This window comes from Montipora capricornis, chromosome 14, assembly GCF_036669925.1.
Source record: "Montipora capricornis isolate CH-2021 chromosome 14, ASM3666992v2, whole genome shotgun sequence".
Lineage (NCBI taxonomy): Eukaryota > Metazoa > Cnidaria > Anthozoa > Scleractinia > Acroporidae > Montipora > Montipora capricornis.
In genome coordinates, this window is record NC_090896.1 from 47,044,300 (window position 1) to 47,069,299 (window position 25,000).

General features: G+C 40.5%; 4 protein-coding genes across 4 annotated transcripts in view; 1 reads left to right on the plus strand and 3 right to left on the minus strand.

Moving 5' to 3' along the window:
* The window catches only part of LOC138032296 (F-box only protein 10-like), a 12,412-nt gene extending 3,968 nt beyond the window's left edge, over positions 1 to 8,444 (minus strand). The window contains exons 1-4 of the mRNA XM_068879943.1: positions 7,404 to 8,444; positions 1,528 to 2,501; positions 927 to 1,150; positions 1 to 55 (exon numbers count right to left, since the gene is read on the minus strand). The exon at positions 1 to 55 is cut by the window's left edge and continues 109 nt beyond it. Of these exons, the coding sequence (XP_068736044.1) occupies positions 1 to 55; positions 927 to 1,150; positions 1,528 to 2,501; positions 7,404 to 8,012 (1,862 nt within the window). The 5' untranslated portion in view covers positions 8,013 to 8,444. The remainder of the gene's footprint in view (positions 56 to 926; positions 1,151 to 1,527; positions 2,502 to 7,403) is intronic.
* A 2,288-nt stretch (positions 8,445 to 10,732) lies between these two features.
* On the minus strand, positions 10,733 to 12,937 carry LOC138032056 (uncharacterized). The gene has a single exon (XM_068879640.1). The coding sequence runs from the start codon at positions 12,935 to 12,937 to the stop codon at positions 10,733 to 10,735; it is 2,205 nt and encodes a 734-aa protein (XP_068735741.1).
* Positions 12,938 to 13,065: 128 nt separating this feature from the next.
* LOC138033555 (uncharacterized) lies at positions 13,066 to 15,194 on the minus strand. Its single transcript, XM_068881332.1, has 2 exons — positions 14,878 to 15,194; positions 13,066 to 13,768 (listed from the first exon to the last, which is right to left on the minus strand). The coding sequence occupies exons 1-2, from the start codon at positions 15,109 to 15,111 to the stop codon at positions 13,268 to 13,270; spliced, it is 735 nt and encodes a 244-aa protein (XP_068737433.1). The 5' UTR covers positions 15,112 to 15,194; the 3' UTR covers positions 13,066 to 13,267.
* A 3,967-nt stretch (positions 15,195 to 19,161) lies between these two features.
* LOC138033781 (translocating chain-associated membrane protein 1-like) overlaps positions 19,162 to 25,000 on the plus strand; it is a 12,861-nt gene continuing 7,022 nt past the window's right edge. Inside the window, exons 1-6 of the mRNA XM_068881596.1 lie at positions 19,162 to 19,335; positions 19,462 to 19,525; positions 22,841 to 22,956; positions 23,515 to 23,631; positions 24,694 to 24,752; positions 24,854 to 24,938. Of these exons, the coding sequence (XP_068737697.1) occupies positions 19,213 to 19,335; positions 19,462 to 19,525; positions 22,841 to 22,956; positions 23,515 to 23,631; positions 24,694 to 24,752; positions 24,854 to 24,938 (564 nt within the window). The 5' untranslated portion in view covers positions 19,162 to 19,212. The remainder of the gene's footprint in view (positions 19,336 to 19,461; positions 19,526 to 22,840; positions 22,957 to 23,514; positions 23,632 to 24,693; positions 24,753 to 24,853; positions 24,939 to 25,000) is intronic.

Here is a 25,000-nt window from a genome sequence, read left to right on the forward strand (position 1 = left end):
CCATAGATAAGTGGCTTGGAGACTGTGAGGATCCACACACCACAGCCACTATTACCTACCAAACATATCATTACCTTGTGCATCACTACAACCTTCACAAAAACAGCATTTTTCTAGTTTGCGTGAGCAGGCTATGGTCAAGAAACAGTGCTTAAGTTTTTAGAGGCTTATAGATAAAGATTTTTTGCTTGAGCTTGTGAAGAGTGCTATGCACAATATCACACCAAAAACATACATAATACATCTCTGGCAGCCACTAGATAGTCCACGTTTCATATCAGGGTACAGAACTGCAGACAGATGTAACTAGCTGTGAGTCAATTTTGAAGGGGCAGGAAAACTGCCAGTGTGAAACTCACCCCACATACAATTGAATAGGTGGGAAATGTGGATGATGACCACCATGCCAGTCCTGTTTCAGGACTAAAATAATTACAAAACTTCTCCGTTCATTTTCCAGTTTAATGATAATGATGTTTAGTATAAATACACAGGTTATTATACAAAATCGCGCGCTCTCATTGGCTCGCTATCTTGGATTATCAGCCGATAATCACCTCGACAGACAAAATGGCTGCCAGTAGTCGTTTTGCCTCTGTAAGTGAAGATGATTTCGCGTTGAAATGTTTTTTTTTTCTTTTTTGAAATAATCACCTGTGTATTTATACTAAAACAATTATTTGCCTCAGGCTCAGTGATTATCGGTGAATATTCACCAATAATCACTTCGCCTTTGACGAATAATTGTTAATTATCATAATTACATGTATGGCAAAACAATAAAGTTGAAAACTCAAGCTTTGGGATCACTTCATTGAAACTGTTCAATTCGCAAACATAAAACTTGCTTCCAGCCTTACATTGTCTCTCTACAATGCCTTTCATGCATGCAATACTTTGAACAGTGACTAGGAAGTTTAAACTACCTCTGATGTCGTTATCCATGATAATTCCTTTTCCACCCTCTCCAATGACAATGCCATCAGCATGGCCATCTCTGATCCAATTGTTAGACACCACAGGATTCCCACCATTTCTGATGTCCACACCACCCCATTCCATTCCGTAGATGTCATTGTAAAGAATGTGACCCTTGCCTTCTTCTGTCACTGCAACTCCAGCTGCATGGCCTGACCAGATCCTGTTGTGTCTGCAGCAAAGTATAAAATAATGATGGATTCAAAAAATATTTGTGCTTACATTCAAAATTTGCAACTAGGCTCCAATCTTCCTCAAGGAACCTTCCATGTTTACTTTCTTGTTTACTAACACTCAATACAACCAGTTTTGCTCTCATCTACATTGCCTGTTGTATATCTACTTTTAAGAACATAAAGTTAATGTTTTCTCAAATTCTGATCCCAGCAGAAAGCAGTTGAGAGAAATAATAATATTATTATCATAGGGAATTGTTTACAAAAGCCCAATTGCATTAATTTTTTAAGCCTACATGCCCAGTTTTGGTAGCCACTTGAATATTCTAATTTTTTTAAGGTGCGAATTCCCGCAAAAAAGTTGATTACTTACTTGACAACTGGGTTTCCACGGTACAGGATGTAGACTCCAGCCTCCTTATTGTCATAAATGTCATTGTCTCTAATTATTCCTTTACCGCGATCCAAAATAACCACCCCCGAACGTTTTCCATTGTGAATGTGATTGTGCTGTACTATTGGGTCCGAACCACTACGAATGTCTACTCCAGCTTCCTTGTTGGTATAAATATGATTTCCAGCCACCAAGCCTGTGGACCTCTCTCTGAAAAAAATCCCTGATGTACTGCAATCGTGAATTCTGTTATTCAGAATAACAACTTTAGCACCTGTAAGGCACCGAATACCATGGGATAAGCAGCTTATTTCATTTCCCTCAATCCATGCATGTCCTCTTCGGCGAACAAGCACCGCTCCTTTACCAACACCAAAGCAATTGTTTCTAATTATACATCCGTGTAGGGATCTGATGACATCACGACATTGGGTATCAAGATAATGCCTTTGTGTCTGACAACCAATTCCAAGTGTACTCTTAGATTGTCGCAGATCACTTGTGAAAGCAGTAACTTGGCTGTCACTGTTTGTTCTCATTTGGCATTCAGACGACTTGACTGGTATCACAGGAAAAATCTCATTCCGAGGGCCTACACCTTTACCAGGGATCAGCTTTACACCATTCTTTGCATTAGCATCAGCATTAATTACAGATAGGTCATACAAATCTTCCAGTCCCAGTGAATTAATACCATTGGATACCATCCAATCATCCACAGGTCTGGAAATTGGTCTTTGCCTTGTGACTGGAGGTAGGCCTTCAATGACAACAGCTGATGTTTCATCTGTACTAAACAGACAGTTTTCAATCCTGCTGAAGCCAACAGATCGTAATGTAACGAAAGCACTATTGAACGTGCAGTAACGAATGACGATGCTGCCTGGAGATGATACTTGAATGTGTCCATGCTCGATAAAACAGTTATCAAGTTGAACATGTCCAGTGCCAACCTAAGAATCAATGAAAAGACTGTATTTAGCATTACAAATGCTGGTCAAGCAGTGTATAGTAACAATAGATGAATTGATGACTAAAATGTACTGCTGACTGGTTTTCAAAGAAAGACAAGAGCTTCTAAGTTCTATGTGCTTTGAGACTGAACTAATACGCATGGTCATTAAATAACTGAGAAAGTGCTGCTTTTGTAATCGCATCTGCAAATGGTTGAATTTTCTTGGAGTCTTCTTGGATAAGAATGATACACTAAGGCTTTATCTCACATGCCTTTAACTATAAAATTCTTTAGGAGGTTAAAGGAGCCCACACACAATCGCAAAGAGTAGCAGTCCATTTAATTGGCTCAAAACAGTGGCAAGAAAATGTAACAGGGAATTGACAGAAATAGTTGAGTGGCCAGACCAACCTACATCATATGGTATAGTATAAAAGGGGTATGTCGAATAAATTTCACGGCAACAAAAGATTTCTTCCTTAGTTTCAGCCATTTTGTGTGTTACTTGTGTTCCTTCCTACCGCCCTAAAATTCTGGCACAGAGGATACAACTTATGGCTACTTTAGGGAAGATTTCAAAGGATTCAATCCTAAGAACATAAGCATTAACCACTACTTGGACCCCCTCAAACAACATTTCATGGCAAATGAAGTTCAACTGGATTCCTCAACTTCGCATCAACGTCCCACCATACTCTGGCAGACCTGTGTTTGCCGAATTCTCCTTCTTCGAAAAGTTACACTGCATTAACAGAACACTTATAGAAGCAGTTTGCCCCAAAATCATTCATTATCTCTGAATCATACTGTTTCCACACTTGCATACAGTTGAAAAACACCAGCATTTCTGATTTTGCTGCTCACCTTCAACATCCTCCTTTTAACTGCAACTTTGGTACAAATTTAAATGAGGCGTTACAAGATCACTTTGTGTGTGGTGTCCAAAGCAAAGCTATTCAGGAGAGATTGCTTGCAGAGGATGTCACTTATGATATAGCACTTCAGGTTGCTTTCAGTCAACAAGCTTCGGAAATGATCTTGCACAGCTTAACCATCATGGCTCTGATTCTAATTCTGCACAGAAGCTACACCATGCTCTAAATGAGAGCCAAAAGCAAAAGTAAAGACAAGCACCCACCAATCAAGCTGCCACCTTCTCCTCAAAATTCTGTTGTTTGAGGTGTGGTAAGCAGGGACATCAACACTCTGATTGTAAGTAAAGAAATGCTCCTGGTCATAAATGTCAGAAAGCTAGCCACATTGCTGAGGCTTGTCTGAGTAGGTCCATGTGAGTGAATACAGCGGACAAGACACCAAAACATGACAAATAGATAATTATACCCTTTTTGGTATCGCTTTACACCATCAGTGCTGACCAATATAGCATTGAAGTTCCTATTGAGCCGAAAACTCAACCTGTTCTAATGGAACTCGACACAGGAGCTGATGTCTCAATTATTTCTGAAGAAATGTACTCAAAGTTTTTCAGTGATGTACCCCTTGAGCCTTGCACAACCAAGTTGCAGCTACACTCAGTCTGGAGAGTGAAAAAATTTAAAGAACTTTACGTGAAGTCTGTGGAGCAGTTTGAGGCATTGAGGTGTAAAGATGTTAGAAGCTCACACCTTCGCAAAATTCCCAAACAAAATCAAAGCATGCTTGTTCGATTACGCCAAATTAACCTCAATCTGTCAGCCATGAATTTGCGATTATCGTGTCACGATAGCTACTGTCATGTTCATAGTCTTCTTGTAATACACCAGTGAAAAACCGGTTTGATCATCCCCCTTGATTTAACCAATGGCAATCCTTATACAGAATTGTTTGTTGATCGACCAATGAAATATCCAGGGTAAAAAATTGACTCTGGAAGTGGAAAGCTTAACGTTATTGGGGCGGCATGTTCAGAAGGGTTAACAGCCCGTACCAGAGGTTTTCCTCGCCGCTTCGCAACTCGCTCTTGTTGCTCTTTTCATAGCGAGAAAATAACCTCTGGTATCCAGGGTACACTGTTAAAGGAATTTCTGATAAATTAAAAGTTAAGCAAGGGGCCTTTCCCCAAATTGTTCAGGGCAAGAACTGAGCCTTATGCACTACAGCAAGATGGTATCATTAGAAAAGTAGAGTTCAGTGAGTGGGCCACTCCTACGGCCCGTTTCCTTACGTCTGACAGAAGTACTAAGTCATGTTGCGATTATACCATCATGGTCAACCCTCAATTGGATGTCCCAAGTTCAGGTTGATAATTTCCACAAGCTCATCAGAAGGAGTCCTCCTTTTATATGCTACCAAGATTCTGTGTTTTTCTTGTTCATAAGCAGCAGGTTCTACTCCACTTGTTTTCCTTTTTGCCAGAGGTGGCAAAACACCTTGTAACTAACGTCACATTATCAGCTGAGACCACAAGTCACCCTTTGATTGCTAAACGACTTGCTAACAAGACATGAAAATTGAGCTTGCAATCGTTTCATGGAAAATACTGCCACAAATGGCACCCAAACTTGAGATTTCATTGCTGAGGAAAGCTGCAGGTTTATTCCTTATTTTCTGGAAGTTTTCATTGAATAAAGAGCGATCAGACCGAAAGTGCATTCTATAATATTATAACATTTGATGGCATTAATAGAGCGGTTTTCAAATGAATGTCATAGAGCGAGTTTCAATTGAGTGTCGTAAAACCAAAACCAAAGTAATTACTTTGGCCAATCAAAAAGGACTGAAACAATCCGGCAAACCAATCAAAACTCGAAGTAATTACACTTAGCGAGACACAACGCACGGGAAAATGTGCACGCGTGAGCCCACGATTGGTTTTGGTTTCACTTCTAATTGGTTAAAAAAATGGCGTGAGAACTTTGAACCAATCACTGAGTGAAGTAATCATAAACCAAAGTAATTATCTAATTACTTACGGCACTCAATTAAAAACAGCTCTAAAACCAAAACCACAGTAATTACTTTGGCCAATCAAAAAGGACAAAGACAATCCAGTAAACCAATCAAAACTTGAAGTAATTACACATAGCCGACACAAAGTGCGGGAAAATGTGCACGCTCAAGCCACGATTGGTTTTGGTCTTACTTCTGATTGGTTGAAAAAGTGGCACGAGAACTTTGAACCAATCACTGAGTAAAGTAATGCAAAACCAAAGCAATTCGCCAATTACTTTCGACACTCAATTGAAAACCGCTCTAAAAGACATTTATTAAAACTTCACTCGTCCAACGGACGACCTTTGGAGTTATTATATATACTCCTCTGGATGGGTTTTTAGTTGTCTGGGACGACCGGACGACTGCGAATGTGGATCCCTGTAGATATGCAGAATAAAAAATGTGTTTTGTCCCGTAAATTTTTGGCCAGGATTGTAGCATACTGAAAGGATTGACAAATCCCAGAGGGGACATGGACGGCAATTTTTGTTGCTTGATCATTTAAAGCCTTGCTTGTTTTCACTACATTCTCCCCACCCGCAAAAGAACTAGGACTGCCAGAGACACTTACCAGCAGTTTACAATAATTAACAATTATTCGCCGAAGGCGAAGTGATTATCGGTGAATATTCACTGAGACAAAGTCGAGGTGAATATTCACCGATAATCACTGAGCCTGAGGCGAATAATTGTTTTAGTATAAATAGACAGGTGATTATTTCAAAAAAGAGAAAAAAAAAACATTTCAATGCGAAAATCATCTTCACTTACAGTGGCAAAACGACTACTGGCAGCCATTTTGTCCGCCGAGGTGATTATCGGCTGATAATCCGAGATAGCGAGCCAATGAGAGCGCGCGATTTTGTATAATCACCTGTGTATTTATACCAAGAGAAATTATTGGAATAGACCAGAAATTGATTGCTTTTAAGTCTGACAGTTACACACTCAATATTTCAATACTCTTTTACTGTTTTGTTGTACATACCAACTTTGTTAACACCTGCGAATTTGTTCATGTTTAAAGTTTGCATTAAGAAGACTTTGCAGAAAGTAATAAAAAACATATACATAGATGATAATATATTTGTTCAATTCTTGGTTTGAAGCAAACATTTTTGAGGAAACGATTGGTTTTTTGGGAAGATATCTAATGTCGAATGTTATTGGCCTGAAAAATAATGTTAGAGTGGCTGTGTTACGGGATATAATACGAATAATATTATCAAAAATACACCGAGCTGAGACAAAGGGAAACGGTTAGGGTTACTAAAGCCAGACCAACTAAAAAATACTGTAGCATGACGAAATAAACACACATTTACAGCGCATATTTTTTCTAAAATATGATAGACAACATGAAAAATTTAAATAGTTCACACCGGTATTAAGCAGGTCTGAACAAATTAACAAAGCTAGATGTGTCATCACATGAAATATAACTAAGAGGTACGGAACCGCTACTTAACATCCGCCAGAACAAAACTAGTGCGTAAAACTTAATTTATCGCAAAACAGATGTAAAAAGATCATAAATAAGGTTAATTTAAACTTATATCGAACACTGCGAGAAACTTCACCGTGGACTATGAATGTTATTGACCAAGAACTATTCTTTTTGTCACGGCCGTCGTAAACCTCATAGCACTAGACGAAATTTCGTTTATTCAAAGAGTTTTGTGTGCGGGTGAAGGCTACGAAGATGGAATTTTTTTTAGTTTATTTGAAAGTAAGCTTAATGTTTGCGTCCGTCAAAAGACAGGTACTGGCTGTGTAGTCATTTGGAAGGTTAACCTAAATCGGCCTTAATACAATTGCAACGCAACCCTGCAAGCTTAACTCAATATTATTTCAAGAACGAAATGTTCACCTGTAGTTAGGCAGGTCCACATCAGGACTTCGGTCTTGCCAACACATTTAACCTGAATTGTAAATAAAGATGTATGTATGTATGTATGTACCTTACCTTCAAAATGACAGGAAGCGAAGTTTGCGATCGCTGGGGACCAGGTTGAAGAATAATGTTTTGAATTCGTAAGGAAGAAGCTTGCTGTTCTATGGCTATTTGAACAAGCACATCTCCCAATTCACCTTCGCCACATACTTCGATTGGAAATTTCACGCTTAAAACATGTTGCTCATCATAGACTCCGGGTTGAAGAACAATGCAATCAAACGGAGCGGCTGCCGAAATGGCGCTTTTGATGGTGTGAAATTCCCTTCCCGGTCCGACACGCAAAACCCTTCGACGTTCTAATTTTCTCTTGAATAAATAAACACAGGGCGCGCAGCGAACTTCTACGCTATGGTTCACCCATTGTTTTGAAGCCAAATAATGCATCTTGTAAGTATCTTTCCATGAAGATGGTTCTTTCTGTGTGTAGTTCGGCCAATTTGGGTGCTTCCATCTCTTGGAGGCCAAGAAGAGTTCTTTCCAACGCGTTGAATCTAAGCTCTTGACCAATTCCCTCCATTCTTGACAAACTTGTGAACATCTACAGAGATCTCTAACGGAAAGATGCTTCAATATAACTCGCCATAGCTCTAATGGCAGCAAAGATTCTTTTTCCGGCATTCTATTAATTGTTGGGCTTCACAAGAACCACCCTACATAATTCACTTTCAGTAACCTGCGAAATTAAGTTGAACAACAGCTGAACTTTCTACAAACATACTTCGTCCACCATCGCGTGAAACATGAAAGGCTATCGATAATAGTTGAATGTGATTGGTTCACTACACAAAGGACTTCTGATCTTTTATGATGTTGACTTGATGTTGAAGCTTGTTGGGTTCCCACGGATGCGCCAGTATTTGTTACGGAAAAAAACACAAAAAACTCTTCATGTAGCAGGAAATTGATAAACTAGTAGTAGGTTAAGTCTGACACGAGCCTATACGGCCCATCAGTCCGGCACTTATCTCCGGTTTCTATATCATGAAGCGACTAAGGATGCCAGTCCATCGCAGGGTTACCCCCAGCATTAAATTCGCCGGAGTCGAGCACACCACAGGATCCCCAAGCTGAAAATAGGTGGTGTATGCGACAGCTTGTATACATGGTATATGTAGAGAATTGTACGGGAAAATCACCGATCGTAAAAAAATTGTGTTAATAACTATCTCATTTGAAATAAAGTTTTCATACCTCAAATGTGTGACGAACTTGTCTCTTGTGCCGAGTTTAAAGCCATTCTGACGCCGTTTAGTGAAGTTATCCGGAAACCGTTACTAAGAGAATAGTTCATTATCCCTCCTGCATACTCATTAGCATTTAGTTATGGGAAAGTCACCCCAGACGAGCAAGCTCGCTGGGGAAAACATGAAGAGTGCTAATAGAGTAAGCAGAGGGCCAGGGGTGGGTGGGTGGGTCGATTCCAACCAAAGTTAGGCAAAACTGACAACTATGAATAATTAACTCATGCTTATATAATGCGCACGAGCGCTAATGAATATTAATGAAGTATGAATAGTTCATTATCCCTCCTGCATACTCATTAGCATTTAGTTATGGGAAAGTCACCCCAGACTGCGCCTCACTATCGCCGAGGAATTCGCTGGCTTATCCCCACAACCAAAATAAATCCCCAACCTCACCCATCCTTAACGAAAATCACCCTAATTTCCAACCCTCACTAATATGCGAGCACGACTATAAAAGATGCCAACACATTTAAAATTATTTCTACAGAGCTAACTGGACAGGACACCCCCAAACGAATTAGTGAAAACCGAAATAGCACATTCAAGCTGAAGAAAACATTCCAGTAAATATTCACTAAAGTTATCTCTAACAAAACAAGAAAAACCAAACTGTAACAACGCTCAAGTTTGAGAAAAATCAAACATAGTCAAGCTTTACACCTTGAAACATGCATTCAGCGTATACATTCACACCATATCAGAAAGAAAGTAAGCCTAATGTTTAGAAAGCAAAGGTAAAACCTTGCAGGTCATTATACTGCTTGTAAACTTTTGTTAAATCCACCTCCAACGAAGACATGGTATCCGCTGCTCCACCAAGGCCAAGAACCTGATTCAACTTAATGTAATGACGTGCTGTCGACGAGGACTTCCATCCCACGTGATCCATGATCGTATCAAGCTTCGCCCCGGAAATAGCCAACGAAATTGCACAACCACTCCTTAGACCATGTAAGGTAACGTTCCGATTAACAAAAGCTGAAATCCGGCGAACATACGTCGAGAGCCGTGCCTGAGCGGTAGCCGACTCAAAAGGTGCCGGCAAAATTTCACCAGATGGGTTGAGGGGTCTAAACAAATATCCTTGTCGGATAGAAATTTTTAACAGGTCGCATACAGCAATGTAAACTTCCACTGCGGTAACTGGGCAAATAGTAGAATCTGGATGACGCTTGAGGGCAAAAACGTTCGAGGTTCCGTCTCGGAGGGACTTAGTTAATGTATGGTTAAAGAGTAGAGCCTTCTTTTCCGGGAAATAAAGAATCCCCTTTGTTTTCACTCGACCAAGATCTCCAGCTCTGTCACCACCAAACAATTGTACCTTAAAAAAGGCCTGATCCCTTGCCAAAACAAATAACTGCACCGAAGAGCGAACATGTGAGTTCAAGCGCTTGGTTATTTCTGACGATAAAAGCACCAAATCCTGCAAAAAAAAAGGTTCAGCCTGTTTCTGCACGACTCTTGCACCGAGCTGTTCCTCCCTGACGGCTGATAAATAGGACTTAACCAATGGTGAAGCTGCAGGGTTGGCAATCCCCGGAAAAAGACTATCTGTTGCTGATCTCCCATACTTATTAAACATAGCCCTCAGTTTTCCAATAATCGAGTCAACGGAGCCATATGCTAAACGCTTAGGGCAAACACAAGAAGAAACCCTGTTCTCGCCAAAGAACGGGCAAGCAACCATGTGTACCACTGTTTTGCCAAAATTATCTTTCCAGATCAAAAAGTCTACTACGTCGTCTGGTATAGCCGCACAAATGTCCCTCTTAGAGGTGGTTTCCAGGAACTGCAAAAACTCCATCTCTAAAGCACTTCTCTGTTTTTGATAAGGAGTAGCCTGCTGCTTAGCAACCAAAACTTTCTTCCGCTCCCTTATAGAACACAAATCGACAGGGGCCTTGAGGCTCCTCAAAGTTTTATATGATCTCGTCTGACGCTGGTAACCACATCTCTGGCAATAACGGAAATCAAAGTCGTTGGGCTTGGAACAAGCCGGACATGACACCGATGGCTGAAAAAGTCTGGGCACCAACGGCAAAGACTGAAAGAGAAAAAAAAAAAGAGAAAATAGTTCCTCCTGTTAAGTTGTTACGACATGCTCTTTCCCATCCTAAATGCCCAGAGGCTATATGGAGAGGATCCAGGTCTAAATCCATCCTTCGACGGAAGAAGAAGCGCATCCAGTGATCCCTTCTCGGCCACCAAAACATTGTTGCTGGACACCGCATTTAACAACGGCCACCACCCGGGTAATGGGGACATCAATGGTACCACCACCGTAACAACCGCATCTACCGATATGAGGAAACGCAAAAGAGGACCAATCAATGCAAATGGCGGGAAAACGTAGGCGTTGACGCGGTCACCATCACACACAGAGAGGTCTTGGTTAAAAACATTAACACCCGATGATCCTGGCGTAGGGTAGGGCGTAAAGTGCTTTAACGGGTTTCCACTCCAGTCACGTTGAACGTTGGAATCCAACGACATCAAATCAAGATCATGGCCATTAATTCCACCAAAACTACGCTGGACGATTTCCCAAGACCTCGGAGAAAGCATGGCATCGGAGCGAGACAATCTTCTGGAAAACCAATCTGCCTCGTTCAAGTGAGAAGGAACAAAAGACATTTCTAGGGACATGTTCCTATCCACCAAGAACTGGAAAATCAATTGCGAGATCTGAGTTAACTTCCTAGAGCGTGGCCCACGGCCGGACCAAGCGTGGAGAACAACCATGCTGTCTACCTGAGCATCAATCCTGCAATCCGAAACGCTTTCAGGAAGTGACTGTAATCCCTTGAGGACGGCCCACATCTCCTTCACATTAATATGCTCATTTCGAACAGTTTCTTCCCAGTAGTCAACAACAGAAATTGTCCCGGAAGGAAGGTGAATTCCAACTCCCCAACGGAAGGACGAAGAATCTGACGCTACGTGCCGTTCACTCCTCCACCGAATCGCCTTTTCCCAACTATCAAGGAACCTCCAAAACATAATTTCCTCTCTCAGATTCGGAGAGAAATTCACCTCACCACCTCCGGAAGCCTGCGAGATTGACGCCGCCATTTCTCTGATGTAAAATTTAGTCGCTGGGAAAGCCAAGGAGAATGAATTGCATTTCCCCATTAGCCTCTGCAAAGACTTCAAGTGGATAGTAGATTCACGCAAAAGTATCTGCTCGCGTAGCTGAGCAAACTTCATCTTCTTATCTTCAGGAATGCAAAAGGCCTGGGCTACAGAATCCACTATCATGCCTAAATAACAAATCCTAGTTACAGGCCCAAGAACACATTTGGAGAGGCCCAAAAAATAACCGAGGTTTACAAGAACCGAACAGACTATATACAAAGCCGCCACCGCAGATTGATAGCTGTATTCCGACGTCCTCTCCGACAATGGGCGTGACCAAAACCCCTTCACAGCAAACAGTTCCCCATTCAAACGGTCATCAATATACAGAGAACATGCGACCCCCAAACCCCTGAAAAAATTTGTCGGACCCAAACCCACAGTCTGGTAAACAAACGGAGAATTTTTCCAACCAAAAGGAAGCGTAACTCCAACGAGCCACCACCCCAGCCACTCAATACCAAAAAACTGCTGAGAACTAGTAGAAAGCAAAATATGGTCATAACCAGACTTGTCATCAATCTTACTCATGTAGGAGTTGGGATACACGAAGCGAGGCACCCCAACCAGCGTTTCCAGTGAAAAGGGAGTGTCTGCCATCCACAAATTTAAAAACCGGGCATCAATGCATACCCTTGGCTTTTGCGGTTCAATCGTCATAGGAAGGACGAGATGGGGCGGCGGCACTTCAGCCACTTTACCCCAAACACGGATCGCCCCTGTTTCAATACGCTGTAAAATTGTTTCCGTAACAAACTTCGAAAACTGTTTGCAGGAGTAGTGATTCTTGAAAATCATAGTAGGGGGTTCCGCACTCTCATACTTTATGCCCATAAAAGCTCCCTTAAAGGGCTTCATGAACTTCTTGACATCCACCCCATGCTCCAACCATTCCAAGACATCCTTCGCAGGTTCGTACCCGGCCAAAATTTTTTCCCAGAGTTCAATTCGAGTACGAAGTTGACCCGAACGAAAGGAGTCCGGATCACGAAACAACAGATCCCGTAAGATGGGAGTTTCCCCCGCAACAATGCCTTGAACATGGGTTAAACAAGCGTCTTCTGAAGTCATTTTCTCCGAACTCGGATTACCCTCCCAAGACAACCATCGGATTTTGCCATGCTTGCTTCTTTCCTCCGCCTCTAACGGCATAAAGGTCATCGTATCTCCCTTGAGACGTTTTGACTTAGGCTAGAACCAAAACACCGAAAAAAAAAAGAGAATCAAAAGGACGTACTTAAATGGAAATCCAATCCAAATCCGAGTTCGGAGGAAATGACCACCGTAGCCCGAGTAATCGGGCTCAAGGGCATGCCTAAAGGCAAAACGCTTGTGGGGTCATTCTCCCAACCTCGAGACCACAGACTAAAGGAAAAAAATAAAACATCACATATTTAATAGTGTCTTTACACTTTATTATTGTCAATACAAATATCAAGACAATCCCGATTTCCATTCCAGAACAGGAAAACTTCCAATGATTTCACAATCTTAACGTTTATCTGGGCAAGAGCGCGAAATATGACCCGCCTTTCCACACACCCAGCACTTTCTCGCCGACGGCGGCCTGGGGCTGTAATTGGAGCCACGCCTTTGGTATGGAGCTGGAGGCCTACGCGTCCGTCCAGTGAACGAAGGTTGACTTACTGCCGCGTGCGGCTTAGTTGCCTTGGAAATAACCTTTGCCACCTCGGCCTCATCCTTAGACGCCACCAACTTTATTAACACCTGTTGAAGGCACGGGTTGCCTAATAAAGGACGGCACTGCCTCAGCACTACTTCAAATCGTAAAGCTCTTTCATCCTTTCTTTCCTTGGTGACATTAACCACTTCATCCAGGGCGGCGATCGCCGCATATGGATCAAAAAGAGCAGCTGGGCGCGAGATCACCATTTGGAGAGTAGACAGCGCGCACTCGATTGCCGATGAATCGATTTTCTTCTTCCACTCATCCAACTCCTTCTTGAGTGAACTGACCGTTGTGTTCGGAACCTAACAAAAGGAGAAAACGCCATATAACTCCTTGATATCCTTAAGCCAGTCCCTACTTTACACTGAGACTGTATCCTTCGAAATCACATATCCTCTTCCTTTAAATTTATTATTTCATACCCTGATGCAATTCCAAATTCCCAACATAAAATTACAACGAACCTTCGCATCAGTTCTCACAACCCGTAAAATAAAGCACACGGCCACCAAGTGACCTAGCGAAATAACCTCCTCTCCTCCACGAGGTCTGGTTGAAATGGATCTAACGCCTTCTATTTCCGCGAACAGACCAGACGCCCTGTTCATCGGTCCTCGACCGTTTTCTTTTGTTTTTTTTTTTTTTTTATTACTTTCTATCGCGCCACCTCGTGGCTCAGAGCATACCCACTGCTCAAATGGTCCTCGACCATTTTCTTCCCTTTTTTTTTTTTTTTTTCCCATGCCACCTCGTGGCTCAAAGCAGACACACTGCTCAATCGGTCCTCGACCATTTTCCTTCCTTTTTTTTTTTTTTCACGCCACCTCGTGGCTCAGAGCAAACACGCTGCCCAATCGGTCCTCGACCGTTTTTCCCTTTATTACGCCACCTCGTGGCTCAGAGCAGACATGCTGCACAATCGCTCCTAACCATTTTTTTTTTAATAATTCTCCATTATTATTCCCTTTGACGCCACCTCGTGGCTCAGAACAGAAACAAACCCTGGCCGAGACCACACGCCCCGCGCCCTTCCCAAGGGACAAGTAAGAAAAAAGGGTGTCAATGGCATAGCTAATTTTTCCCGTCCCGAACAAAAAATAAGAAACAGCTCCCAAATATTGCAAACCCTAATTCATAAGAATAAACGAGAGCAACAGCAGAAAAACACAATATAAAACAACAACCTATCCCCCAACATTTGAGGAACCGAACCGCGGCGAGTCCAAAGGAATAAGTTAACAATCACGTGCTCGAAGCACGAAAATTAAGACCGGCTCCCGAGAAACCGGAAGGAAACATAAACAAGAAAATGCAACGTGATGCAACCAAAAAAAAAAAAAAAACAAAAAAACCGACGAACCCCAGCTATACAATACGAAACCAAAAGGAAAACATTGCAGCGGACATATACCTCAAGGCTCACCGCCGAATTATCCGGCACATTCGTCCCCGCGGCGTTTCCCAGTGAAGAACTCTGGAGCACATTTTCGCCGCTCGCAGTTGTTCCCGATGTTGTCCCGGCACCAGCCTGAGATAAAGACGAAGACGGCGGAGTGGTTTGCTGAACAGAACCTTGAAGGGGTTGCAAAACTCGCTGAGCGCTCGACGGGACGTTCACGTCAGACGGACGCTCCGGTTCGGTCATCTTGACACGGTTCCAACCAAAGTTAGGCAAAACTGACAACTATGAATAATTAACTCATGCTTATATAATGCGCACGAGGGCTAATGAATATTAATGAAGTATGAATAGGAAGGCCGACCACTCCATCCATCGCTGGCCGTTACAATTTTTGGCGTGACCGTTACAATTTTTGAAAACTATATATGTATCGTAAACATTAGGGGTCTGGAACCTAGACTGAGAAAAATGATCTGCAGCAGTACGTGTCTAGACATAATGAGGAGTAATAGCTAAAACAGCAATAACGTCTCATTACTAATATTGACATTAAGGGAAGGCTTTAGCTCTTGAATGAACAAAGTCCCTAAGAGAGGTAAAGCCTTCCCTAATGTCAATATTAATAGTGAGAAGTTATTGCTGTTTTAGCTATTATTCCTCATTATGACTAGACACGTACTGCTGCGGATCATTTTTCTCAGTCTAGGTTCCAGACCCCTAATGTTTACGATTTTTGAAAACTATATATATATCGTATGGCAATCCCACCTAGTCAGAAAGTGGGTGGGATTTGTTTGTTTTATCTTTTTTGTTTTTTTTAGTTTTTTTTTTCCGTGTCAGTAAAAGTACTGCCTGTCACTCCCCTGGTAAGTGGTGTTTATTTTTGCATAGAGCCTTATAGCGTATTTTATTAGGAACGAGAGGGTAGTGGAAATGCGTAGATTTCTCTGGTGGACACAGGAGAATTATTAACTTAGCCTGCAATGGCTTCGAAAGTCATGTAACGCGAATGGCGTTTTAGTGGAGCCTTAAACAAAATATGCCCTTATGGAGCTCAACGATGGACATCTCAGTTGGATAAACTAGGCAGGCGGTGTATTACCAACACCTGGAATCTCAAAAGCGACGAGTAATGGACTTCGACAACAATCTATCGCCCGTAGAGCCGAAATCAAAGTGAGCCGTATTTCTAAAATAATATTTTACCAAGTGTGCTGTTATGTAGAACACTGAAACCAAATGTAAAATTCTCTGGTAACTTATGGGTGCAAAAAGATAGAGAACGAATTGAACACCTTAAGTGGATCTGTGATCAACTCTGCACAGTCTTCAGGTAAAAAAAAAATAATTGGAAATGTGACAGCAGAGAATTATTTGAAAGAAAGCTTGTCGTGTATTTTGTGCTTCATTATTCAAGGAAAAGGTTCTTCATGGAAACAGTTTGATCCTGAAATTTAGTTTGTTGCAATATTGCACATATTTGACACGATTGAGTTTCTTCTCTTCACGCTCGTAATGAAATAGAAGGGGTTTTTACCTCTAATAGCAAATATGTTTTTTTTTTCAAAAAATTTTTCGCTGGAAAAGGTAGCCTTTATGAATTCATCATATTTTATGATATGCGAGCTTAACTGGATAGTTTTTATGGCAATAGTAAAGCATTTTCTTGTCAAAATGAGGTTAGCGTCTTTCTGGTGTGTTAACTTAATTAAATCGTGAGTTTGTATTTGCCGTCTGCCGCGTAACCTTGATTTCCACTCTCAAAATTACCTCCAGAACCTACTTTTTGCGTAGAATAAGCTTTTGCATAAAGCAAGCTAACAAAATCTGTACCTTGCTGAGTTCGCATTTGTTAGCATTAATAGTATTTTCGGTCCGATGCCTCTCTTTCATGAGGGCTATATTGTTTTGGTCTCCCATCCAGATACTAACCCGCCGGATAGAGAATAACTTCAGCGAACTTTGGTATTACAAAGCTGTCAGATGCTCAGAGGACACGCTTAAACTTGTGGTGAAAAGAAGTTGTGACGGAACTTCAAAATTATCAACATGTCAGCCCAGAAGCCAATGTTTCTCGCTTCTCTTTTCTTTGTTTTTCTTCAGAGACTGGAATGCTGTAGTTCAATACCACACAATTCAGTGCCTTCTGATTTTCTGCAACACGTACCACAGGCAGACCAGTGTATGCTTCACGGAAGCATCTCGTTTCTGGGAGGTCTTCGTTTTCCGGGTTTTGGGTCTTTGGTCTTCGGTCTTCGATCTTCGTTTTCCAGGTATTCGTTTTCCGCACACCCCCTTGAGAGGGCATGTGGTTACTAGTAGCCAAGCCTAAAAGCGGAGCTCGCTCATTCTTGCTGCCTGTAGGGTTAGCAAAAATAAAAGGTTTCGAATTGTCCGCGTTTTGATTTTTCCGGTTGCTGCTTTTCTTTGCTTTCTTCTATAGAAAAATTCATTGCCTAACTAGTAAATTCCATGGTAAATTTTATGCTAAAAACCGATATCGCATGAATCACGAAGCGATGAGTACGATATCGGTTTTTCGAGTGAAATTTACTTGGGAATTCACCAGTTTGGCAATGAATTTTTCTTGACTGGTGGCTCAGTTGGTGGCTCAATTGGTTGAGCACCGGGTTGTCACGCGGGAGGTCGTGAGTTCAACTCCGGCCGAATCAACACTCAGGGTCTTTAAATAACTGAGGAGAAAGTGCTGCCTTTTGTAATTACATCTGCAAATGGTTAGACGCTCTAGTCTTCTCGGATAAAGACGATAAACCGTAGGTTAAAAAGCACAGTAATATACTGTATGAGGGAGACTTGCGAATCTACCACCAATTCAGCTTGACAGTGGTCAACACTAACTAACAGCTTGATTCAGTGCTCAAATTACCCCAAAGATGCTTTCATGATAAAAGTTCACTGAACTTTATACCTGTCAGGAGGAAGCATCTGGATGGGAGGCCATCGAGAAGTACGACAGTTGCTTTTCGTAGCATGCATCGTAATCAGGGACGGCACTGGAGACGGGGTGGGGAGCTTTGGGGGACTTTAGTCCCCCCAATTTCAAGCAAAAAATAAATGATAAGAAGTACAACATCTGTCATTTGACGATTGATCCACGATTATTTTTTTGATATCTCGTCGAGAATGATGAAAGTAGCACTTCCGAGCGTGAAGAGTTCAAAATTTTCTTCCGTAGAATTTCCCCAGAACCCCCTAGAAGTTAGCTTCTCCGGCGCTTGCTTTGTCAAAATCTTGATTCCTGAGAAAGAAGCTAATATCATGTCTCCATTTGACACAGCACGGCTGAATGCTAATCTGGAAATACCAAGCTATGAATCAGTTCTATTGCGTCTGATGGACTCCGTTTGCCACTCCAGGGGAATCTTTGCTGACGACATTGTCCACAACTTGTTAAACTTAGTTAAATCTCCAGTTTTAAGCCCTTTAGCTTTGACAACGAGCCAGTTGTTAGCCATCAAAAACTGTGAGTGGCAAGAATTTCGAATTTTCAAAGCACAGATTATCAATATCGGGAATAGCGTCCACCGTTGCGTCACCTATTGTAATTAATGTCCCAACCAGAGGTTTATTGGCCGGCGGGTCTAATTTGCAGGTCGCGGGTTGCAGGTCATTGTTTCACCGATACAGAAAGTATCCTAAACATTCTTAAAAGCTAACCTTAGGCCTAATTAGGCCTAAACATAAGTGTTTAGGACTAAGGTTAGCTTTTATGAATGTTTAGGATACTTTCTGTATTGGTGAAACAATGACCTGCAACCCGCGACCTGCGACCTGCGACCTGCAAATTAGACCCGCCGTTTATTGGCTGCCGAAACAAAAGATTCTTTTGTTCTGGGCCCAGTTGTTCAAAAGGTGGATAACTCTATCCACCGGATAAATTACTATCCATTGGTTAGCGCAATTGGTTTTACTATTGTTTATCCACTGAATAGCGATTTATCCGGTAGATAGCGCTATCCATCGTTTGAAAAACTAGGGCCTGTTGTTGGCAAAATTTAAATACCAAAATTGTTTATAAACAGTGAAGTATCTTTTATCGCGTTCAAATCTACAGCTAGTCTTTATAAAATCCCAAAACCGAAGAATTGAAGATGGCTCAAATCGCTTCTGGAAGGAAGAGACCCACAATGGCAATAAGGTTTGGCTTTTTAATTAGGAATTTTTTCGTATTACTTTTATCGGGATTCCCATACATGGATGAAGCAGTGATTCTCTGAATGGACTGGGCACAAGCCAAATGACCGACAGAGCCTGGCTCTAACTTCTCATCTTTCTTCTAATATAAATCTTCTTTTCATGTTTCGTCCTCCTCTCTAAAGTAAAATGCCAAGCAGGCGAAAATCGGGTAAAAATGCCCCGATTCTGAGCCATGAATTCATAATTACAAACCATGGAGATATAGTATCATGTGTATGTATGCTTTTCATGATCGGGCTTATGTTTCAGGTGAGGTTTTCGTTTGTTGTTTGAGCCTATTAGTTTTCACTTCACATCGATATGAGCGCTATATTAAGACTTAAATGAACTTAACTTTTTTAAAAATAATTGTATTCTTTTGTGTTTTTCTACCAGGCAACCACAAAAGTGGCAGCAGTATTTATTGCACCGCAACATAACGTGACAAAAACTATTAACGGTACGTCTACAGTAATAAATTTCCAGAAATAAAGTTGGCTTTTTACATCAGATACTCATTACTTGCCTTAAAGGTTGAACACCCTGCATAGACCACGTGAAGAAATTTCAATTAATGAACCAAAAGTCACCGATGTTGAAAATTTATTTTTCTCTTAATGTATATCTACCCTATTTTCTTTTCAAAGACTTGGCGTTGAACATTTTCCATCCTGTGTTCGATTCGGTCCTTCTTTATCGTGGGATTCGTTGATTGGTCATTTCTTTTCTCCCTAGACAATAGATCGGGAAACTTACTAGACGCGTTTGTGAAATTTTATCCCAAAATTTGTACCAAGCTAATTGATTTAAAAAAAACAAAAAAACAACGTAGTCGAAATGTTAAAGGAAAAGTTGCTCACCTATTTTTGAGAAGAAGGGGTATTTTACAATAAATAAATGGATCTTTTGCTTTTGGATTAGTTTAACAGAGCTGGTGGTGCTATGAAATTTCACATGTTTCAACATCTGATTGGTCAGTTAAAAGGATCCTTGGCCTTTTTTGTTTCATAATCATTCTTTTGTATTCTTGGTCTGGTTTGTTCCAGCCGGGGTCTGCTAATTAAGATGAAAAATTGTATTAAAATTAACTTTCATCCTATAATTATGTAAAGATGATTTTTGTGGTGGTGCACTTTCAACACACCAGGGCTGTCTGTCTGTTTGAGTGAGTGAGTGAGCGAGTGTAAGATTTGTAGGCCTGCAGTGCATGCATGAATTACGAAACAAATGTACGGTTTTCTTGAATTTCAGCAATTGATGTTTGTTTGTGGCCCACTTGTTGCCTTTTTCCTTTGTTAATTTTCTTAATGAAAAGAGAATGAAAACTGTTTGAGTATGTTATTGTCAAATTAACAGACATCTTTTAATTCTTAAATGTCTTAAATCAAAATTGCTCTTTTCATGTCTACGGAGATTGTCACGCAAGCTCACATTCTACAGACATCCTGCAGGTCAAAATTAATGAACAAGAAAAAAATCCATCAGTCGACCATGACATTTTTACTCCTGAAGACCGGGTCAACTTTTCTGCCAGCATTGAAAAAAAAAAAAAACCAGTTATTTCCTTGCAACCAAAAAACAGTAGAAAACTATTTTTATCTTTATCATTGTGATCAATCAGCAAAAAAATGTAGATTTCATCAGCAAGTGTTTGTGTTGAAAATCCCATGATGCTGTGCTCAAAATTTTTGCCCAGCAATAGAAAAGATGAGTTCTTCTGAATTAAACGAAACATTAAAAAATCACAACGTAGTTTTCATATATACCGAAACCTTTTAGCCGTGGAGTGTAAGTGTACGTTCGGCAACACTACTTTAATTTTTGCTGATTGGTAAACATGTAGATTATATCGGCTGGTCTGTGTCTGTTGACTTCACTGATAGCCTCTTTCTTCTCGTGTAATTTGTTCACACAATTTTTCGCTCCAGTTTTCTTTTAAAAAGTCGTATCTGGATGAAAAATAGAGAAGCTGAATGTTGAATTCGTACATTCTTGTTGACTTTTACAACACTTGAAAGAAAAACTAACTAACAAAACAACAATCCGACGTCTTGCCATCCTTTTGCCACAGATTTATCCATTTGTTAGTAACACGTAAGGTAACTTGATCACAGGTGGCCGCTGAAATTGATGTCACTTTCGAGTTTTGCTATTTACTTCTGCAGCCAAAAGAAGAATAGAAAAATTGAATGTAGCCAAAATCTCCCAAAATGTTTTTTGGCTGATGGTAACTTTTTATACTCTTGGCACAAAATTATGTTGTTTTCATGTCACAAATTTTGTTGCTGATGACAATTTTTTAAAATCTTGATTGACACTTCCTAAAAATTTCCTTGTGCTCTTCCTTAAAACTGTGGATCAATATTTATTTACTTTTGCATTAATAGTTGTTTTGCATAAAGCAGGATAACAAAATCTGTACCATGCTTAGTTTGCATTTTTGAGCGTTAAAATATAATTCTCGGTCCTATGTTACTGGCAGTGAGTTGTATATTTTGAGGTCTCCCATCCAGATACTAACCCTGCCGGACAGGGATAAATTTCAGTGAACTTCTGTCGTGGAAACTGTAAGACACTCAGAGTACACGCTTTGTTACAGTCAAAGCTTCTGATCAACCTGTTCTTGAGTTACCAACTGTTAACAATGAATTAGATCCTGTTTGCGTTGTTTTACCATTTAAAGACCAGGCTTCAGCTGATATTGTATGAGCACAACTCAAAGGTCTGAGCCAGAAAATTCAAGTGACTGTCCAGCCCACGTTTGTCAGCCACAAGATCAAACAACATCTGAAACCGTGTGAAGTCAAGGGTTTTGACAAAACACTGACCCCCGGTCAACTGACCCCCTTACTGACCCCCTACTGACCCCCTATAAAATCAATGGGAAAATGAATACTGCTTACTTAAGCCTCAACAACCCTTTTTAAACAGCATTGTTAAACAGTATTCAAGTCTAAGCACCCATTTTAAAAAGGTTAGCTTACATGAAGTAATCGGCCATCACAACAATAATCTAAAACTAACCTTTTTAAAATGGGTGCTTAGACTTAAATACTGTTGAACAATGCCGTTTAAAAAGGGTTGTTGAGGCTTAAGTAAGCAGTATTCATTTTCCCATTGATTTTATAGTGGGTCAGTAGGGGGGTCAGTAAGGGGGTCAGTTGACCGGGGGTCAGTGTTTTGTTGAAACCCTGAAGTCAAGCCATCTATTGTCAACCAACAAATTACCTTCTTTATCAATTTAAATGTGACCTGTGTGATGCAGGTTATGTTGGTTGCACGTCTTGGCATTTGCATCAATGCGTAGACAAGCACAAGATTGTGTCTTCCTCTATTTGAAAAAAATTCTGTGTGAAACATTCTTATGTGCCCAATGATCTTACCAAGTATTTTACCACATTAAAAATGTGCAAGAGCAAGTTTCACTGTCTCATTTAGGAAAAGTTTTTCATTAATGAACTGTATATATATATGGGTACAATAATTTCTACTTCTATTGAGGACCTGTAATTTTCCATCCTGTGGTATTTTTGCTGTAGATCATGTTGTAGTATGTTTACTGTGTAGTAATTTTACTTAGTCTTTGCAAGGTATAGGTACTCAGAGTGAAATCATTACACTACAATTGCCAACCTGGTTGCATTGTGTATCTTCACTTACAGCCAATCCTCTCATGCTCTTTCATCTAGGTACAAAGCAACAACAACAACAACAACAAAAGTTAAAGCCTAGTGAGTTACTTCTTAACCATTTCTTGTCCTTTTCAACCTTTCAGGAACAGAGGAACTGCCAACAACCTACACTAATGGACCCAAAGATTTTTGTACAATATTTTTTTATTCAATGGCTTGGATTGTTGTACATGCAATCATTCAGGAATATGTGTGGGATGTGAGTAACATTGTCTTCACCTCAAAGTTGAAAGTCAAGTTGAGTCCAAACCTGAATTAAAATGCACCTAATTTCCAATAATATTTGCTCTTAAAAAGTCTACAAAATTATCTCTGGCACGGAAATTCATGACTTTCTTTGATTTCTTGTTACAGAGAAGATCTATCAAGAATTTGGGTAATAACTGAGCCAGCAAGAGGCATGACTCTGTTTGTCATTTCACACCAAAATCTGTTTTGCAGTGCAACTTACACTGTATCAATCTTTTGAAAACAGTGAGGCAGAGAAGTTCTGGCTCCAGTTGTTCAAAAGGTGGATAACGTCCACTGGACAAGTCACTAGCGCAATAAATTAGTATTGTCCACTGGATGGCGCTATCGATCGTTTGAACAACTGAGGCCTGTTGTTTATTCTCCTGTGAAAAAGTAAAATGGGAGGTGGGCAAGTTCTTTAACAGGGAATAATAGTTATTTGAGCCTAAAGGCACTCTACCGAGTTCCAAGATCAATTTCTTTACAGTATTTTGTGCCAACCATGGCTTTTCCATTTTGGTTGTAGAAAATTTCCCGTAAGCTGCGCCTCTCAAAGACAAAACTTACAAAGTTTAATGACTCTGGAATCTTATTGCCATTCTATTTTTTCTTTGCTGCATGGGGAGCAGACATTATGATAAAGGTAACTCTTGTTTTATGTTTATCAGTATTTATAAGGTATTTGCGTTTGGATTGAGATCCTTGTTGGACCCTCAATTTTTCACTCAGTTTATATACGACAAATTTGGTTTGCAGTAGGCTTAACTGAGGTGTGAAAATGAAATTAGCCAATTAGCCATTTCTCCTATCCTCAAGCCTAAAGGAAGCCACAAACAATACTTTTTGGAAGCCATTTAGGATTGCACTGCTTTTGACTTAAGGTAGTGCACAGCACCCATTCCAGTTCCAGCGTTACTCATCTACCATTAATTCACACAAGTGTTCGAAAAAAAGAACTGTTCCTGCTTGGAACGCTTTGTCTTCTGCTTCCGTATGTGCTGATTCGGTTGCTGTGTTCCGTTCAAGTATTTGTAATAATTTAATGTGTTGACAATAATTGTAATTTTATTTGTTTTCCTTTTGTTTATTTATCTCGCTGTCAATGTCATGAGCTTCCGTGTACTGACTGTCCATTGCCAGAATAGCTTGCTAGAGGCAATTATATCAATTAAAGATTAAAGATTTATATAAGGGAATAACATGACTTTTTTCGGGAATATTGTTTATTTGCGCCCACGTAGTGTCATTTGCGGCCCGAGTGCGAAGCGGGAGGGCCGCAAATGAGACTGCAAGGGTGCAAATAAACAATATTCCCGAAAAAAGTCATGTCATTATCATTATTATCAATAAACAAGGCCAAATGATATCAAGAATGCGAGTTTTAATAATACAAGCTAAGTGAATAATGAATTCAAAGTCACTTCAAATCATCATGTAAGTGTTGATTGACGATTCGACGACTGAAAAAACTGCAGTTCAAAACCGGAGTTTCACAAATGAATGGTTTTCCCGCGTCAACACTAGGCTTACTCTAATTGGTTAAAATCCATCGGATGATGAAGCAAGAACCAATCAGCTGTAGGGCTGATAATGCATTAGCAGCCCGCTGTCAGTCTTTTGCGGCCCGCTGAGCGTATGTTTTGAAGAGGCCGATTTTCTATTTGGCCGTGTCTTTTGATGATAATAATGAGTAACTTCTGTTTAGGAAGGATTCATTCCACACGTTACGAAGCTATGGGAAGGCTATCCACACAATGAAATGTCGTAAGTTTTGCAACTTTATTTTGTATGTTATCTCTGCTCTCAAGGCCATTTATATAGGAATTCTGTATTTTCATTATTGCATCTTTTTTGTCATACTTCAGATTTGCTCTGAAATTCTATTTTATTCTTCAAATTTCATTTTGGGTTCACTGTTTTCCGGAGTTGTATTTCATGCGAGCTAAACGGGTATGTATGTGTAGTGTACAAGGTGTTAAAGCACAAAATTGTGTAATTTTAATTATACAGTG